Genomic DNA, 18,037 nt, shown 5'->3' with positions numbered 1-18,037 from the left:
TCCTGACAATACAACATGTATTGTTCTTGTGTTGATTTCAAGGAAAGTCTCCACCCTCAATACACACATAAAAAAATAAACATGAAACAAGGCAAAGTATATAGAAAATATGATGAGGCAAAGAGCCGCATTCTTATTGGCCAAGAGCCGCATGCGGTTCTAGAGCCACGTGTTCCCCACCCCTGATCTAGTGGTTAGGAGCTCAAGTACATCTAGAAGACAAAAGTTTGGCTGAAAAAAAAAAAACCTTCCTAAAATTAAAAAAATTTACAATTCAATAAGGGAGTAAGAAGCAACAATTTTCTCCTAGTAGATTTGAAAGATTTAAGTGCATTGTTGGACTTTATAATATTGTGTCAAAACATTATTATAATATGCGTTTTCAAACTGAGCAGTACTGGTACTGCACATTACAGTGCCCTGATGATTAATAATTTTACAACTATGAAATACATTTTTATTACAGTTTTTTGCATTATCTTTTATCATATTCATTATCTAAGCAAGTTATTCATTCCTGTTAAGAGTTCTTTAAAACTAGATCCTCATAACACGATATATATTTCCAGAATAATCCTGGAAATGTTTGAATATTGTCTCTACATAAAACAAATAAACTCAGTGTAACGTCTCAGCTTTTAGTTACCGCACACAGTGTGCCAGCGCTTGTTTTCAAGAAAGAGTCAGGCAATGAAACCAAAGCACAGGGGATTAATAAATCCTGGACAACGATAAAATGTTCACTGAATGGATGACAAGGGAGGTTTAAATACACTTTACAAAGCAGTTTGGATCTCAACCGAGACACGGGAACTGTCAAATATGTAAAAACACATATCACTGTGTCTCTTTTTTTCCTTTTTAATAAGACACAAATGTTCAACATGTGTGTTGTATTTTCTCTGTCCTCTAATATCTCCATCCAAGGCTTTAGATTTGCATTCAAATAGTATAGCTCCAATTGGGTTCAACGGGTAGAGGATGTTTTGGATTATTACTGACGGAATTAATTCCATCAAATGGGGTCAAAGGAAATATTCGTCTCGAGTGTGGAACTCACGAGCTCAATTTGGCGAAAACATCAAGGACGGATGATAGTTTTTCTTTTTTGTTGTCTATTTTCTTAACCCTGCAAAAGGTCAAAATGGGGTGTCAAGAAAAGCAGAGTGTGGGGAGCAAAAATATATAGTGCATGAAGGAAGTTTTTAACAGTACAGTTTAAATATACCATTGCTGTCATGTGGAAAACAACTCAGAAAATTGTTTCTTATACAAATCGTCTGTCAATGGTTCATTAAAGTTATTTAAAGGTGGAGTGCGTTTTTTGAGGTTACCTTAAAAAGTTCAAAGTACAGTATTTTCTCAATTTAATATGTACAAACAATTTTTAACTGAGTTCAAAGAGCCTTTATAAAGAGCCTTTTTAAAAAACTGGTATCTTCTTGTGATGATTAATAACGGAACAATCACAAAAATCTTAATATGGCATTCATTATAAGTGAATTTTTGTGTGTGTGTGTGGTGATTCTTAACTGTTATAAGCCTGCAACTAGCTCATTTTTGTTTGCAGAGAAGAAGACAAAACTAAAGATTAAAGAAAACAATTTATTAAATATGTTTATATCAATATCATTTGAAAAAAAACAATACATCACACTAACATAGATTATTTTAATTCGGACTAATACTAGGTCTAGTAGTAGATGGTTATTTGCTGTAAAGGAAACTGACAGGTTATGCCATAATAAGATGGTTGAACGAGATATATATGAAATATAACTTCACAAACATTTACTTTAACCGTAACTTACCTTTTAGAGCTGGTATCCGAAATATATGATGACTAATTATCACAGTTTTTGCTTCCCGTCTGGATCAAGCTCTGCTTCTCGAGCTGGCCACTCTTGTTAACCGCTACAGCTAGCTCTCGTTTCAAGCTAGCGCCATTTTTCTCGTCTGCTAACTCACCACCATTTGAAGTCATAGGTGACCTTCGAAGTACTATTTATCAATATTTGTTAAGCCTCTTGAAACACAAATAGATGTAAGCGTTTTATAACGTGGCTTGAACTGAGATTGTCGATCTTCTAAAAGCTGCTGTTAGTGTTACCTATGACGTCCGTTAGCTTCTTGAGCTAGCTATTGTCATTAGCTGCTCAAGCTAGCTCTCGTTTAGCCCCACTTTTCTCATTCGCAATTTCACTATCATTTTTCTTAATAGGTGGACTGTAAAGTTATGTATGTTTGGATATTATACATTTTAAGGCAATTTAGAGCGTTTTAAATCGTTGGCCAAATGATTGTGTTTGATAAACCAATTAACGCATGACGGTAAAAGCAACTGTTAGCTAGGTTGCCAATTAGCTACCGACTACTGTGATGGAAAAGTGAAGGTAACCCTGGTGGCATGCAGGTATAGTACATATTATGTACATTTTCATCTTTTTTATATTTTCAATCCAAGAGGAAAGTAAACCCTTGAAAGCTCAAATATCTCACGGGTTGTGAGAACATGTGGATGTTCAAAATGGTATTATGCTGTGACTTATATGTTGTTGCAATCAGGAGCCAACCATATACTATACACACAGCGTGCTATGTACATTATTTGGATGTAGAGACATCCATTATAGTTCATAATCTTTGACTTATCATAAATGTGGTGTATTTCAATTCATTTCCCGGTGTTTGGGTGTGCCCTGGAGTCAATTCTATGCAAAGTAAAAAAATATCTTGATTGCGTCAAAGTCCAAATATAATATTAATAAGAATGATAATAACCACTGCAAACCACTGACAACAGCCCCCATGATGCTGGTATTGCACAGCATTGTGGATCATGGGCGCAACAATTATTTTGCATTGTTTTGCAGAAACTTCTGCAAACAATGCAAAAGAATGATCATGCTTTCTACCTTATTGTTGCAAAATCAAGTGTCGTGAACTTGAATTACGTGTGTGCTTCTTAGCACAGCCAAAGCACGTGGCGCGTCTTGACCCTGCGCTGCTTCAAAGATAAACAACTGATTTGTGGGAAAGAAACATCTGAATGATTCCCATGGGAAAGGTTCAATTCAAGTAAAAACGTGTTTGACTTTCAACTATTATTGGTCAGCTGTGGGAATCCAAGTGGATTGTGACCTCTTTGGCAAAATGTAAATAGGGGGCCAACTCAACCCAGTGACCATTACTTACCAACACCGACTTGGGCAGGATGGAATAGAAATACTCGGCCGATGAAGCACTGCATTATTTTCATGGCAAAATCTGAACCGGAAGTATGCTGTTCCTCTGACACCTTGCACTATTCCAATGAGGATTTCGAAATTGATTGCTTCGCAGAAGGGGTACAAACGGAAGAGGTTTTTGACGACGATAGACAGGGTGAAGATGTGGAGGAAGAAGACATGAAGGAGGTTCTAAATTGCAAACATATGCAAGATGATGTGGAAGAAGTTGTGAGCGGACAAAACATTTAGAGGTTCAAAAATGAAAAAACAAATCATGTGGTCTTCATCACTTGGTACCTTCAACAATGGCGGACCCCCGGCCCAACCTTCTACACTGTCGCCCACATATGTAGCCCCGTCGTTGCACTCAATTTATTATTTTTACTGAGGAAGTTGTTGACCACATAGTCGCAATGACTAATTTACAAGGGGGAGAACAATTATGTGCTAGACCACGATCACCGCGCAGCAGCTCCGTTTATACTTAGGACTTCTCATTTTAGGTGAGGTGTACAATTCAAAAGACGAGTCCACAAAGAGCCAGTTGGACAAGGAACTGGGTCATTCGATGTTCGCTGCAACCATGTTCGTCTTCAAGTTTATGGGGTAAATAAATAAATAACTTGAAATTGACATATGCATAGATATGTCTGATGCAACCAAACATTTTGAGTGGTTGTCTGAGTTATCACACCTCAAGTTCACGTCCAAATAATGTACACTGACATGCATTGTAAAAGTTTTTTGGGGGAACTGCTATTTTTCAAAAATAGACACATATTTAAAATGTTTTTTTAACTTAAACGAAGCTCTAATTGGGCCATGTGAAATATTCACCTAGAAATACAGTTCAGGTAGTTTTGGTTAAAGTCACTCTTAAGATATGTACTGTCTTAAGGGGCTGGGGTAAGAATAAATAAATTAAAAACTTAATGTGCATTGATAGGTCAGAAGCCACAGAACATTTTTAAGGGTTGAAAGTCATAAAATATACAGGGAGTGCAGAATTATTAGGCAAATGAGTATTTTGACCACATCATCCTCTTTATGCATGTTGTCTTACTCCAAGCTGTATAGGCTCGAAAGCCTACTACCAATTAAGCATATCAGGTGATGTGCATCTCTGTAATGAGAAGGGGTGTGGTCTAATGACATCAACACCCTATATCAGGTGTGCATAATTATTAGGCAACTTCCTTTCCTTTGGCAAAATGGGTCAGAAGAGGGACTTGACAGGCTCTGAAAAGTCAAAAATAGTGAGATATCTTGCAGAGGGATGCAGCACTCTTAAAATTGCCAAGCTTCTGAAGCGTGATCATCGAACAATCAAGCGTTACATTCAAAATAGTCAACAGGGTCGCAAGAAGCGTGTAGAAAAACCAAGGCGCAAAATAACTGCCCGTGAACTGAGAAAAGTCAAGCGTACAACTGCCAAGATGCCACTTGCCACCAGTTTTGCCATATTTCAGAGCTGCAACATCACTGGAGTGCCCAAAAGCACAAGGTGTGCAATACTCAGAGACATGGCCAAGGTAAGAAAGGCTGAAAAACGACCACCACTGAACAAGACACACAAGCTGAAACGTCAAGACTGGGCCAAGAAAAATCTCAAGACGGATTTTTCTAAGGTTTTATGGACTGATGAAATGAGAGTGCGTCTTGATGGGCCAGATGGGTGGGCCCGTGGCTGGATCGGTAAAGGGCAGAGAGCTCCAGTCCGCCTCAGACGCCAGCAAGGTGGAGGTGGGGTACTGGTATGGGCTGGTATCATCAAAGATGAGCTTGTGGGGCCTTTTCGGGTTGAGGATGGACTCAAGCTCAACTCCCAGTCCTACTGCCAGTTTCCGGAAGACACCTTCTTCAAGCAGTGGTACAGGAAGAAGTCCGCATCCTTCAAGAAAAACATGATTTTCATGCAGGACAACGCTCCATCACACGCATCCAAGTACTCCACAGCGTGGCTGGCAAGAAAGGGTCTAAAAGAAGAAAAACTAATGACATGGCCTCCTTGTTCACCTGATCTGAACCCCATAGAGAACCTGTGGTCCCTCATCAAATGTGAGATTTACAAGGAGGGAAAACAGTACACCTCTCTGAACAGTGTCTGGGAGGCTGTGGTTGCTGCTGCACGCAATGTTGATCGTGAACAGATCAAAGCACTGACAGAATCCATGGATGGCAGGCTTTTGAGTGTCCTTGCAAAGAAAGGTGGCTATATTGGTCACTGATTTGTTTTTCTTTTGTTTTTGATTGTCAGAAATGTATATTTGTGAATGTTGAGCTGTTATATTGGTTTCCCTGATGAAAATAAATAATTGAAATGGGTATACATTTGTTTTTTGTTAAGTTGCCCAATAATTATGCACAGTAATAGTCACCTGCACACACAGATATCCTCCTAAAATAGCTAAAACTAAAAAAGCCCCACTCCAACTTCCAAAATATTCAGCTTTGATATTAATGAGACTTTTGGGTTCATTAAGAACATGGTTGTTGTTCAATAATAAAATTAATCCTCAAAACTACAACTTGCCTAATAATTCTGCACTCCCTGTACATTATTGACTAAGTTATCACACTTTAAGTTAATGTCCAAATAATGTACACTAACATACATTGTGTCACCCGAAAAATCCATGCCACCAGGTTAAACATATTTTTTTCCTCATCTTATTTTTCATCTGGCTTTCCATTAAAAAATCACTGATTTTAGATTTTCTATATATCTGCTTTGTATTTGTGATATTTGAGTTCTTATCACAATACTGGCTAAAGTTAGCTGTTCATTTTTGTAGTCTATGAGCTGAAGTTTCCACAACAGATGGATATTATTGTTCATATTATCAAAAAGGAGAATGTTTTTAACTTTTTCCAAATATACCATGGAACAAAGTCGACACAGTCATCAAGTAGAGGAAATATGGGATGAAAGTGTCATAATTATCGAGAACTGGATGTCCCTCCAAAATGGACCAATATACTAGAAGAAACCTGTCAGGGAAGCTGCCAAGAAGCTGAGACCAAGAGGTGCAATTTTCTTGACGTGAGTACATTTGGACAAAAAAACTTCAATTCGAATAAATTGAGGCATATGAGAAAGCGCTGACTTTACTTTGAGTGATTTGGATGATTTATAAACGTTGGCAGCCTGGTGGGTGTGTATTAGAATTTTCCTTGTCATCGATTAATATGTAGTGTATACTGTATACCTGTCAACTTGAGCCAATTGCTTCCCATATTAATGGTTGCAGTTCCCCTTATTGAGCGATAATAAACCTTAAAAACATAACACAGTACCTATTTACTCACAGCAAGACAGGCTAGGTAGTATAAAAACAAGGATAATTTGTGTAAAAAGTGTTTTTGTTTTTTTTACCAAATAAACAACACAGTTCTCTTAGCATATTTCTTCGTTCTTTCCCCACTTCCCGTACAAAAATTGTTATAGGGCTTTTAGAATTTGAAAAAAAAGTATAAAATATAGGGGAAACATATATGATGACTGTTATAGGTGAAAATTGTTCACAGCGAGATTAGACAAGGCACTCCAGGAAGAACAGGCAATGAAAGATTTTGTGTGCTTGTTTAGGGCAGTGATGGCTCTGGAGGAAAAATTCTCTGAACCTTATAGGTTTTTTGTTTTGTTTTTGTTTTTTTGCTCCCTGTAGCATCTGTCAGCGGTCAAATAGATAGTGGCACGAGTTAAGAGAAGTCTTTTATTAGGTTGTTGTCTCTGCTGCGGTAGCATGAGCCTGCAATGTCCTCCAGACTAGGCAGAGAGCAGCCAATGATTTTCTAGGCTGTGTTGATGACTATCTGTGAGGTTCTCCTGTCTGCTGCCCGCATACCACTCCATGATGTAATTTTCCTACACCTAAATTGAATTTTTCAGAATGCAGAAAGGTTTGATAGAAACATTTCTAAAAGATGGATCTTGATTTCAAGTCACAATGGTAAAATATCCCTTACATTTCAAAGGTCTGGCACCATTCCATAACAAATTGTGTGCAACCTCAAATGTTCTGCTCTACCCACATTAATGTCTTCCCTTTCCTTGCTTGTCCACATGTTGCATCCATTCCGAGCGACAGGAAGCGTGTTGCCAGAGACAATTGGAGAATGTCAGGCGTGCTAACTCAAGCCATTTGCAAGTGAGAGAGGGAGATGGTGAAACTCCACGAGAAAGGCCTTGAGGAAGAGCCAGCTTCCAGTGTGTTTTGGATTGTGGGTCTCAAATCTGCGGTGGCGCTTGAGTGCTAGCAGAGGGCCAAACACAAGTAAGTAGCTACTAAATGCCAAGTTTAGACACTTATATTTGGGAAGCACTGATTGCAACTCGGTGACCTTTTTCTGCTGTGGATATACTGGTTTTATACACACGTAGTTTATACACAGCAACGTTTTTATTGAACACACAAGGAATGGATTTCAGTACACAAATTGGAAATGTAAAGGATGTAAAAATGCTTACATTAGAACTATTCTGTTAAGTCTTTGCTCATTGATGTTTTAACTGGATTATTTTAGATCAAACTGCAAAGCAACTCACTTAAAGATTTAATGCAAATATTAACGAAGGGAAATGCCACCCATGGGCTTATTGTGGAGCTCTAAAGAATTATTTTCTTGTCATTGATAACTATGTAGTGAACATTGCTTACAACAAGATTATACGTGGCGCTGCAGTATAAACATGTAAAAAATACAAGAAAGAAATAAGACAGAAAAAACATACATCAGGATAGGCGAGAATGGCAAGGTAGCACGGCGGCGCAGTGGTTAGGGCGTGTGCGGCACAGTTCTGAGGTCATGAGATCGAACCTCCTGTGTGGAGTTTGCATGTTCTGCCCGTGCTTGCGTAGGTTTACTCAGGGCACTCCGGTTTCCTCCCACATCCCAAAAACATGCACGTCAGGTTAATTGGCCCGTCCAAATTGTCCCTAGGTGTGAATGAGCGAGCGAATTGTCTGTCCCTGTGTGCCCTGCGACTGGCTGGCAACCGGTTTAGGGTGTCCCCTGCCCACTGCCCGAAGATAGCTGGGATGGGCTCCAGCACCCCCGCGACCCTACTGAGGATAAGCGGTGCAGATAATGGATGGAGAATGTCAAGGTATTGCTTGTACAGTATAGTCCTAAATTGAAGGTGCATCAGAAAATAGTACAATGCCATTGGAAGTAACATTGTCCAAAAACAAGAAATAGTTGATGAATTTATTTTTCTATACATAAGCAAGATATCTTTCTTTGTGTATGCCAATGGCACTTGGAAAATAGTCTCCAAGACTCATTATCTTTTCCCAGTATTTGGCAACATGCAAGTGTGTGATAATATAGAGCTCTACACTTTAGTTTATTCTTACTTTACTTTAATTTATTTTTATTGAAAATATTAATTCGTGCAGTCGTATATTTGTTTCATTTACTGCTGTACTAAACTCTCATTAAAATATTCAGCCCCTAGATTATACCCCAATTTTCCAAGTTACATGTGTTATGAAAATGTTTATCTTAAGTAAATTATTGTGTCAGAATTTATAGTAATACGCCAACTGAATGGGATTGAAGTGGTAAAGCCTTGAAGTTTCAATTAGAATCTTCAATTTTCACACAGCTATCTTCTTTCAAACTCTTCTGTGATTTATTAGAACCGCTGCAGTCGGAAGACAAATGCTATCATATTTCTGTTTGAAGCCACATCAGAAAGCGTCACATTGTGGAATGATGGAACTTGACAACCAATGTAAAACAATTGATTTTATTGCAGTAATAGCAGGGTGAATTAATCCAGAAAACCATTCCACTGCTGTATCTTGAATATTTCCCGACATTGAAACTGTAAGACAGAAAATTGCACGAAAAAAAAAACCTTGATTGAAAGCGAATCCCTCTTAACTCAGGCAGAAATAAGTTAGGCTTATAAAAAATATACACAGTGCCATTATTTATAATTTATACAACATAAGGACTGCTTGTCATCAAATATTTTAGACAACCCCTAAAAAGAAACGATGTAGACATTACGTTATAATAATCCTCGAGGTGACCAGCTTGTGCTTTTGCTAACCACTGAACGCATCCCACACTGAACAATATCGGTACTTCTACTCCAAACTACGATGACACCATTAGACCTTTTCAGACAATAACAGGTAAAAAATGCTGAAACATGATCTTAGACAGCAAGCCTGTTAACGAAAAAAGAGAAACTGACTTTTACCCAGTACATTGATTGGTCCAGCTCTGGGACAAAAAGGTGTAAACAAAACAAGAGGGAACTTGGCTGACACATTACTTTTAAGTACACTTTTATCGCAAATAAATAAAAATGACATCAGCAAAGTCCTTCCGAACAAAATGTACAGTATATTGCTCCATAGACGCATAATCACGCAAGATCTGGCGAGTATTAAGGAACACTCTTGAGGTTTCATCGTACAAATTTTGTACGACTTCCATTCGCAATGACATAGACTACATTTACATGCAGGCAATAATCCACTTGGAAAGTGAATATTGGATTTCTGGAGTGGTTTGTTTACATGCGTAGTGACAAACGAATAACCCCATTTACAGCAAACTGATCAGGTTTAAGGGCTAACACGAGCGACAGCATTTGTCAAATTGATGTTGTTTCCCCATTTAAATTTTGACGATGAATAAAGGATGATTTAATTCACTTCAATTGCCAAATTCAACAAAGTACCATTTTTGTTACCACCGCACTCCAAAAGTTGGCACCCTTACTACGTCCCATCTGTTTACAAGTTGTACTCATACGTGGCTTGCAGAAGCTTGGACTTACACTATATATGGACTGAAGAATATTTTTGGTGGGGAAGAAAAATAAAATAGAAATGTCCCGGAAAAATCAACCAATAAACAATAGTCTTTTTTTAGCGATTTAGACAGAGTTTGCGTGTCCCATTTGTCTCTGTAGTACCACAGACCTTTGGGGCATAAAAATATCCTGGATGAGTGAAACTGCGTGTGCGTAGAAGCAATCAGATGACTAATGTGAGTAATTGTAAATACAAGGACGAACACAACCATCGCAATCAGAAAAATCGCAGTTGGACGAAAACCTTAAATCTGAGTTACGTGCACGTTTGCATAGCTTTAGAGAATTGGGATACTCGCATTATGCCTGCATGTAAACGTATTTTCTGACCAACAATGAGAGTGAGACTATTGTAATATCACACCAGGTTTCACATAAGAATGACATGTACTGTAGGCACAGTTTTAATGGTGGAAGTAAATAGAAGCAAAATGCTCCCTTCAATCTTATTATCTCAGCATTGTTGTTCACCGTTCCATGTTGTTAACTAAATCTCGCTTTAAATCAATTACCCAAAAAATGATAAATTCTCATTTATGATTTCTATCCCAACCTCATAAATAAGCATTTAATTTGACATCCCCATTGTAAAACAGAAAAGGGAAAAAAACTCTTAGACATAATGTAAATAAATACAGCACTTGATAATAATATATTACACTTCTTTGGAAAGAAAGGCTCAAACCGATTCTGTCAAGGAAAGTTTAACCCGCTGTTTCGAGGGTATCAAAGTAGGATAATTGAAGGGCCTGCCACCAATAAAAAAACATTTTGCACAAGTCAGCTGGAGTCACGTATTTCTCTCACTCCAACTTGGACATCTCATATTTTGTCGTCATTGTTTCCTAAAACAGTGATAGCAAGAGTACACCAATATTAATGCCTGGATTAACATGCAATCAAAAAAAAAAAAGGGATTGCAATTTTTAAAGAATTACCTCATCAGAGTCAAGCAAGACTGGAAGTGCCCTGTAAAGATAAAACCACAGTTAGTCTAGCAGCTCGACTGAATCAACTGAGTACATGTCATTAGTTTGAAATGTGTTGCAAAACTGAATAATCATAAATATTAAATGGCTTACACATCAGTGAGGGAGCTTGGAATGTTCTCCTCAACCCACTTAAGCTCTTCTTCCTGGAGGGACATAAAAAAAGAATAAACACTGCCGCCTGTAGGAAAACACTTTTGACTGCAGATCCCAGTTTTTAGCTTGTGACCAAAATGAAAAATAAGCCTTAAACTCAGGGGCCAAGCTTACAAAATACAATACATATTGCGATGATTTAAACTATACATTAACAAATGATGCATTTTATTTCTGGCATAGAGTTTTTACAACTGCATTACTGACCAGGTTTGTTTCTGGAGATTTCACTGCACCATTTGACTCATTTCTGGTGGCTCTCAGTTTTATGCCAGCTGTGGAAGAAAAAGGTGTTAAAAGGAAAGACAACCACCACTTTTTGTATGCAACCCAACCAGTTCAATACACAACAGTTGGATTTGTAATACAGTTCCATTCTAATTTTTGATTTATTTCCTGTAAGAGATGAACCAAACCTGTTCATTATGGGATTCAAACAAAGCTCCGTTATCTTACCAATGTTTGAGGCAATAAATTCCTCGATTTCCTCATCATCTGAGTCGTCGATCAGAGGTGTGAAGGCATACCTGTGGGTATTGAAAATCAGTGATAAAGAAGAAGAAAAAACACGATAGGCTGGATTTCTTCCTTATAAGAACTTGCCTTTGGTTGTTTGCAGATGGTCTCCATAAGAACATAATAACAAGTAGAATAACCGAAAACAAAAACCTCCAGAAAGCGTCTTCCACCCACAGCTTGATCCAATCCTTACTCCAAATAAAGAAATTGTTAAAACAATGTTGTTGATAAATCAACGCCAATCATACTCACCGACTGGCAATCTACTAGACGGAATTTCTTGGCTGTCCAACCCATGAAAATGATGGAAGCTGAAGTGGGAGAAGGGGGAAGGTTAAATAAATAACTGTAATGCAAACAAATTCTATTGACAATCGTGTAATAAGCTCACCAATAACTGCAAAAATGAGCGTGTTTGTGAAGTGCCTGTAGAGTGACAATTTAACAGGGTTTTTCCTCAGCTTCAGAGTCTTGATAGTTTGGGCCAGGCTGACAAATATGTAGCAGCCAGTCAAGGCAAATGACCTAAAAAATGAGCCTCCTTTCTCCGCATTAAATTTACATGCAAACATTAAGTGGACAGCTTCAAAAGATTGTTTTACAGCCGTAATTATACCATCATCAGGCTGTTAAATAGTTCTGGAATTATTTAAATATCTTTAGTTTTACCCATTCTGCTTTTACAAACCACAAAATATTCAAACCAGTATCACAAGCAGCTATGAAATGCCCTTATAATGGCAAGTGCTATCACATAAACACGTGCAAAGTTTCAAGCACATTTATTAAAATATGACTATCTCTAAAACGCTTTAGGGCCAAGGCAGGCATGCAGAAACAATTTGAAGGCTGCAGAGGAGCAAATGTTAGTCTTAGACCAAGAGGTGACATCAGTTGCAACAAGAAAGATCAATATTTAAATATTATATGAAAATATACACACTTAAAGAGATGCTACTCTTGGTTTAAGTGCTTCTAAAGTAAGAAAGGCAGAGCAAAAGGGACAAGAGAGCGGAAGGATATCCACCAGCATAGAGAAGAGTCAAGCAGAGCCAAAGGAATATTGGCCAGGAGGGCCAGGTCAGAGTCTTTTGCCTGGACAGAAGGACGGACAGGACAAATATCACACGAGGACACAAAGAAGCAGTGTAAAAAAAAGGCACACACAGAAGTGCATGGAGGAAGCAGGTCAACCTAACAACACTTGAGGCAAGACGTGAGAAATACGAGTTAAGCAATGAGATTAAAACAATGAAAGGATATGAACCAGATGATGATCGAGTCTAAAACTGCCAGAACAATTGCTGTAATGAGAGCAGGCCCGTTGTCTCGCTTCTTAGATATATTCAAACATAAAAACATATTTACATTCTTGTAAAATTATGTTGGATGTTCAAGTCAGAACACTTTGTTGCCATTATATATATATATGACTTTTAAACTAATTCATAAAAAATATAAATTTTTGTAAAATCACAGGCGAAAAGTCTCACCCCTGTTATCCTCAGTACACCTTCAATGGCCGCAAAGAGAAAGTAGAGAATTCCTAGACCAACCACTCGGTGCATTACTGTCCCCAATCGAGGTCTGTGAAGACAGGAAGTCAAATAATTATTAAAAGAAATAATCATAAGTAGCAATGTGTGTACGTACTTGACGATGCCATAGCCGAGACTCACGATAATGACGAGCAATCGGGCTATAGTTCTCTTGAGGGCCGAAACAAGCTCAGCAAAAATCAACAACCCTGAAGCTAAAAATCCAAGCCATAGAGACAATCACAAACAATTCTGCAATATGTATTCACTTGAGAAAGTTAAAACACTCACAAGCAGCTCCAACAGTGTTGGTGTTTTCATACTCTGCGCAAAAGACCGCCTTTTCCACCATCCCCAAAAATATGACCCCTGCGATCCAAAACTGGATTCTCAGGATGTCTTTCCAGTAGCAGGCAGCCCAGGTAAACCACAAGAGCGCGAACAAGATGTACACCACGCACATGACCATGTAGAACTGTCAACAAATTGTACCCCGAAAAATGTTTGAAAACAAAAAAAGACAAAGAGATGATAATAGGAACATATTGTCTACTTACAATCATGAGAGGGTATTCTGTGATGGAAATGTAGCCATGCTTGCCTTTCATCACCACACTCACTGAAAATAGAATTTAAAAAGAAATGTGGGATGTGAGGGAGAAAAAACGACTATACCTTGTTAACACAACCTCCGCCCCCAGGCATCTACAGTAGACCCCTAAGATATGGCGTCACTTAAGACATTTTCACATTATGGTAAGGAAAACGATGTTTACAGCATTTTCCCCACTATACAACTTCAACCAAAAATGAATTTGCATGTGCAATTTTTTTTAAAAGCACAACTTTTTGGCGTTGGTGCTATGATGAGTTAAGGCTCTTAAATTCCTGTCTGCTTTTGGTCCCTGTCACAATAAATATTGGTCTGCTATTGGTTTCCGTCATAGTATCATGAAAATACGATATGCTATTGGCTCAACTATCTCGCACAATGTCTTTCTTTCTCTTCTCATATGCTTCGTAAATACTTTGCAAGTTCGCGCTACAGTACTGTATTGTATTATTTGTACTATATCAGGGGTGGCGAACAGGTTTGACTCAAAGATCCGAAATTTTTAACCGTGAGAGTCAAAGAGCCACACAATGCACTGATGATTGGCAGTCAGTTGTGTCCGGAGCAGCATGAAAACAACAAATCTGCCAAATTAATTTCAATTTTTTTTTAATTATTTGTTATTAACTCTGATGGATTCAAGTGTGTTAAGAGGGGAAAAAAAAACTAAACATGTAACGAGGCAAAGAGCCACAGTATATAGAAAATATGATGAGGCAAAGAGCCACAATCTTGTTGGCCAAGAGCCGCATGCGGCTCTAAAGCCGCGTGTTCGCCACCCCTGTACTATATTTATGACTATGGGTCCCAAGAATTGCAGTGATGCGATAGGAAGAAGCAAAAATAATGATAACCATGAAAACGAAGCTTGTGATTATAAAGAAATATGATGAGGTCACACGCGTCGTTACCATTGTTAAGTTGCATTTCTGTGACCAATCGAGAATTGGGGAGTTAATTAAAAATAAGGGGGTTATTAAAGTCACAAAGTTTTCTAATGACAATACAAACTTCACAAGTGGAAGTTTTTAAAATCGGTTTGAATGTTACTCAGCTGTCTTTGCATCCACCCACAAACTCCACTATATCAGATAAAGTCTAGTCAGCAAAGGTAAATGTATTGTATTTACAATATACAATTTAGTCATTTTAACATTTTCTTCTTGGGGGTCTGGAATGCATTTGCTAATTACCACAGGATTCTATCACCCGCTATACGGCAATTTCACTTTCCAATCCCCAACTCGGAAGGAATTCATGTCGTATCCCTGGGGTGTACTGTACAAGAGAACTATACATATATTTAAAAAATATCCTCACTAGTTAAATTCCAGTCAGCATCCGGTTTACTGGGCACAATCTTCACCACAAGAAGGTAAGGCCCATCCTTCCACGTGGAAGCAATGACATTATCTTTTACTATCGCACTCCTGTTTGTTACAGGGCCACTGTCATACTCTTCAGTGAGCCATTTGATGTCACTTTGGTCCTGCAACGTAAAATAAAATAAAAATGTCCAACATTACAATGACAAAATACAGCTATTAAACACTGTGGAGAATTATACAGACCAATTCTTGTTCGCTAACTCGTGGACTAACAACTCGTGGCTCTGCCTTGGTTTTCTGAGTAGAGAAGGTAAGATCAGAAGACAATCAGATTACAAGGATATGTGTAACTGTAGAGGAGAAGCAGATTAATGTAAACAAAACCTACTTTCAGAACCGGAAAGGTGTGAAGATCGCTGTTACACATTATAGGTTTGTGATTGTGCTCGATGTACTCTCCGTTTATAAGCGGATTCGGATCAAGGCTCTGCCCGCGGCTAAGCGGCGTTCGCTCGTACATTTCCTAAGCAGACCAAAAAAGTTATTATCATGCAAAAATAAGCTTCACAAGTATTTATTTAATCATACTTACATCAATATTATTGAAATCATTGTGGCAGGGGTAGTATTTCAAATACCACTGAATGGTGAATGTTAGCTCCTCGGGGCAGCCAAATGACACAACTGCGACAAAAAGAATTCAAAATATAATGTCAACAAAACATGTCCACATGCAAGAACTATTGTTTTGTGCTCAGAGTTCTATCAAGGTCACAAAAACCTTCGGTATATAATTGGCAACAAGAAACACTAGGGAACCTTGGAGGAACCTTGGTGTTATCTACATATGCAATAAGTCATAAGACTATGCTGTTAAACATTTAGTTGCAGGGCTCCAGAACATCACTAAATGTTAGTCAAGTTGTACTAACTATTACATTTTTATCCTGAAGTTTTGGCCCTCCAATTAGGTTAGAAATGTACACAACAAAGTCACAGGGCCCACAGATTAAGAAAAGTGTCAATTCTGACATCATCGGATTTCCATTTTGTCTTACCTTTCAATTCAATGTTTGTGTCTTTGAACATGGACTTTCTTAACAGTAGTGGTCTTGAAGTCTGTCGAAGAGCAAATGATTATAGTTATTCCACTGTCAAATTGATTACCGACAGAAAAATAGAGGATAAACTCCAATGTCAATATTCCCTGTCCTTATATTATTTTTAATCATATTTCTTTCAAAAAAATTTTTTATTATATGTTTATCCTGGAGTGCCACGTTTAATCTCAATGTTCAGTACGTTGTTATCGATGACAATAATGACAATTCTCATTCTAATAGAATAAACAAGAAGGGAAAAGTTATATCAAAATTTTGTTTACAAATACTTGTTGTATACATGTCCACTAGTTTTAAACAGCATTATGATTATTATTGTGTTTTAAAGATATGAATAACAGGAACAGTGTCAGAAAGCCCAAGTCGAAAGGTATACTTTTTAAGAGGGCTACAGATGATATGTTATTAACAGGTTGTAATTATTACAAATAGGCCTCAGTCATCCACTAAAACATCTGCCTTGTATAAGGGTATTGACTGTCTGAAATATATAGATTATAGGCTAATTTCAAAACAAATTTAGGGAAAAAAATGATCATGTATTTAAATACACTAATGATTTCAATGATTTCTCAATCGAATCCCCTAGAAAATCCCAATGGCCCCTCACTGATCAGCTATTATCATGACGGATCCGCAGGCTATCCAGGTGTTCTTAAGGGGCTATCTGGTGCCTGCGGGCACCACCTTGGTGACCCCCTGAAAACTGAATAGTCTGCATTTGAATTATTGATTGTTTGGCTCCGATGGAAATTACTGATCTGAAACGGTAAACACAACAAATAACATAAATGATGATTATGTTTCTTGTAAAACGTAAAGAAACTGGCCAATGTAAACATTAAAAGTTTCTTATAAACAAAGACATAAAATAATCATGTCAACAACAACCAATGTGCAGCTAGCATGTCAGCTACGAAAACAACAGCGATATCATTTCATGACAAGTGAAATTTATGTCCCACGAAAAATACAAATATAATAACGAAAATAAGCCCAAATGTGTCAAATTGGTTTGTTACAATGTAAATAAATAATTGTCGCCATATCTCAGTCTTATAAGATGACAAGCTAGCATCACACGGCTAACACTGCTAGTCGTCTCATAATTCGCCGGTAAATTGTCATTTTTTACTTACACTCAAAGCCGTAATTTTCCATAATCCAGTCTCCGGAGCAGCAATAACTGTTTCCATAGCGAGGAGTGACACTGTATAAATCAGTGTCCATAGATAGAAACTCTTGGTCAAATACCTCCACGTACTCATTAGAACAGCTGCCATGTTTTTTACGCGTTACCACTCTTTTTCTCGAGGTATCCTGAACGCATCACTGATTTTTCTTATATTTTGACGTAACGAATACTTTTCGGAAATCATCCTTTGGTTGGTATCGTGATTCCCAATTTGGTTAATCCATACACGAATATTTATTGTATATACACTTTCGTATTTTCAATACCTATTCTTATTTTTGCTCAAAGTCGCTGTTTAATTCATTGACTCATTCTTCTATTATCTGATGCACTTACAACAAGCACTGTATGGTAAATATTATCCATACATTATTTTTGTTTAATTCTTTGATACATGTTTATCAATGGCAATAAAAACTATTCTATTTTAAAGTGATAGGGGATTAAAAAACTCAACGAACTGCAAAGCGCTACATCTATTGCTGCTCTTAAAGTTATTTTTATGAAGTA

General features: G+C 37.7%; 2 protein-coding genes across 6 annotated transcripts in view; one reads left to right on the top strand and one right to left on the bottom strand.

The window, feature by feature from the left end:
* Nucleotides 1–5,829: 5,829 nt before the first annotated feature.
* Nucleotides 5,830–18,037, top strand: part of sft2d1 (SFT2 domain containing 1) — a 55,090-nt gene continuing 42,882 nt past the window's right edge. For all 4 annotated transcript variants that reach the window (XM_088351632.1, XM_088351635.1, XM_088351634.1 and 1 more), the window contains exon 1: nt 5,830–7,507. The gene's annotated coding sequence lies outside the window, so the exon portion shown is untranslated. The remainder of the gene's footprint in view (nt 7,508–18,037) is intronic.
* Nucleotides 8,972–17,626, bottom strand: tmem87b (transmembrane protein 87B). 2 transcript variants are annotated; one of them, XM_088351628.1, is made up of 19 exons: nt 17,472–17,626; nt 16,270–16,330; nt 15,804–15,895; nt 15,600–15,734; nt 15,455–15,508; nt 15,204–15,372; nt 13,828–13,889; nt 13,562–13,745; nt 13,386–13,485; nt 13,226–13,319; nt 12,997–13,067; nt 12,124–12,233; nt 11,985–12,043; nt 11,817–11,920; nt 11,670–11,740; nt 11,421–11,488; nt 11,151–11,203; nt 11,007–11,037; nt 8,972–10,913 (listed from the first exon to the last, which is right to left on the bottom strand). In XM_088351628.1, the coding sequence occupies exons 1-19, from the start codon at nt 17,613–17,615 to the stop codon at nt 10,872–10,874; spliced, it is 1,704 nt and encodes a 567-aa protein (XP_088207754.1). In that variant the 5' UTR covers nt 17,616–17,626; the 3' UTR covers nt 8,972–10,871. The 2 variants fall into 2 exon arrangements, with proteins under 2 accessions (XP_088207754.1, XP_088207755.1); XM_088351629.1 differs by lacking the exon at nt 12,997–13,067 and adding an exon at nt 12,756–12,827 and having other exon boundaries at nt 12,124–12,232.

Source organism: Urocampus carinirostris, chromosome 13, assembly GCF_059441175.1.
Source record: "Urocampus carinirostris isolate Australia breed hairy pipefish chromosome 13, RoL_Ucar_1.0, whole genome shotgun sequence".
Classification (NCBI taxonomy): Eukaryota; Metazoa; Chordata; class Actinopteri; order Syngnathiformes; family Syngnathidae; genus Urocampus; species Urocampus carinirostris.
This window is presented reverse-complemented; position numbering and strand designations above follow the sequence as displayed.

Excerpts from the sequence above, each read along its gene's own strand:
- tmem87b (XM_088351628.1), bottom strand. The coding sequence starts at position 17,615 with ATGGCAGCTGTTCTAATGAGTACGTGGAGGTATTTGACCAAGAGTTTC. Across the intron at positions 15,896-16,269 it reads CACAAACATTGAATTGAAAG|TTGTGTCATTTGGCTGCCCC; the intron begins GTAAGACAAAAT and ends TTTTTGTCGCAG. Across the intron at positions 13,746-13,827 it reads CAGAATACCCTCTCATGATT|TTCTACATGGTCATGTGCGT; the intron begins GTAAGTAGACAA and ends ATTTGTTGACAG.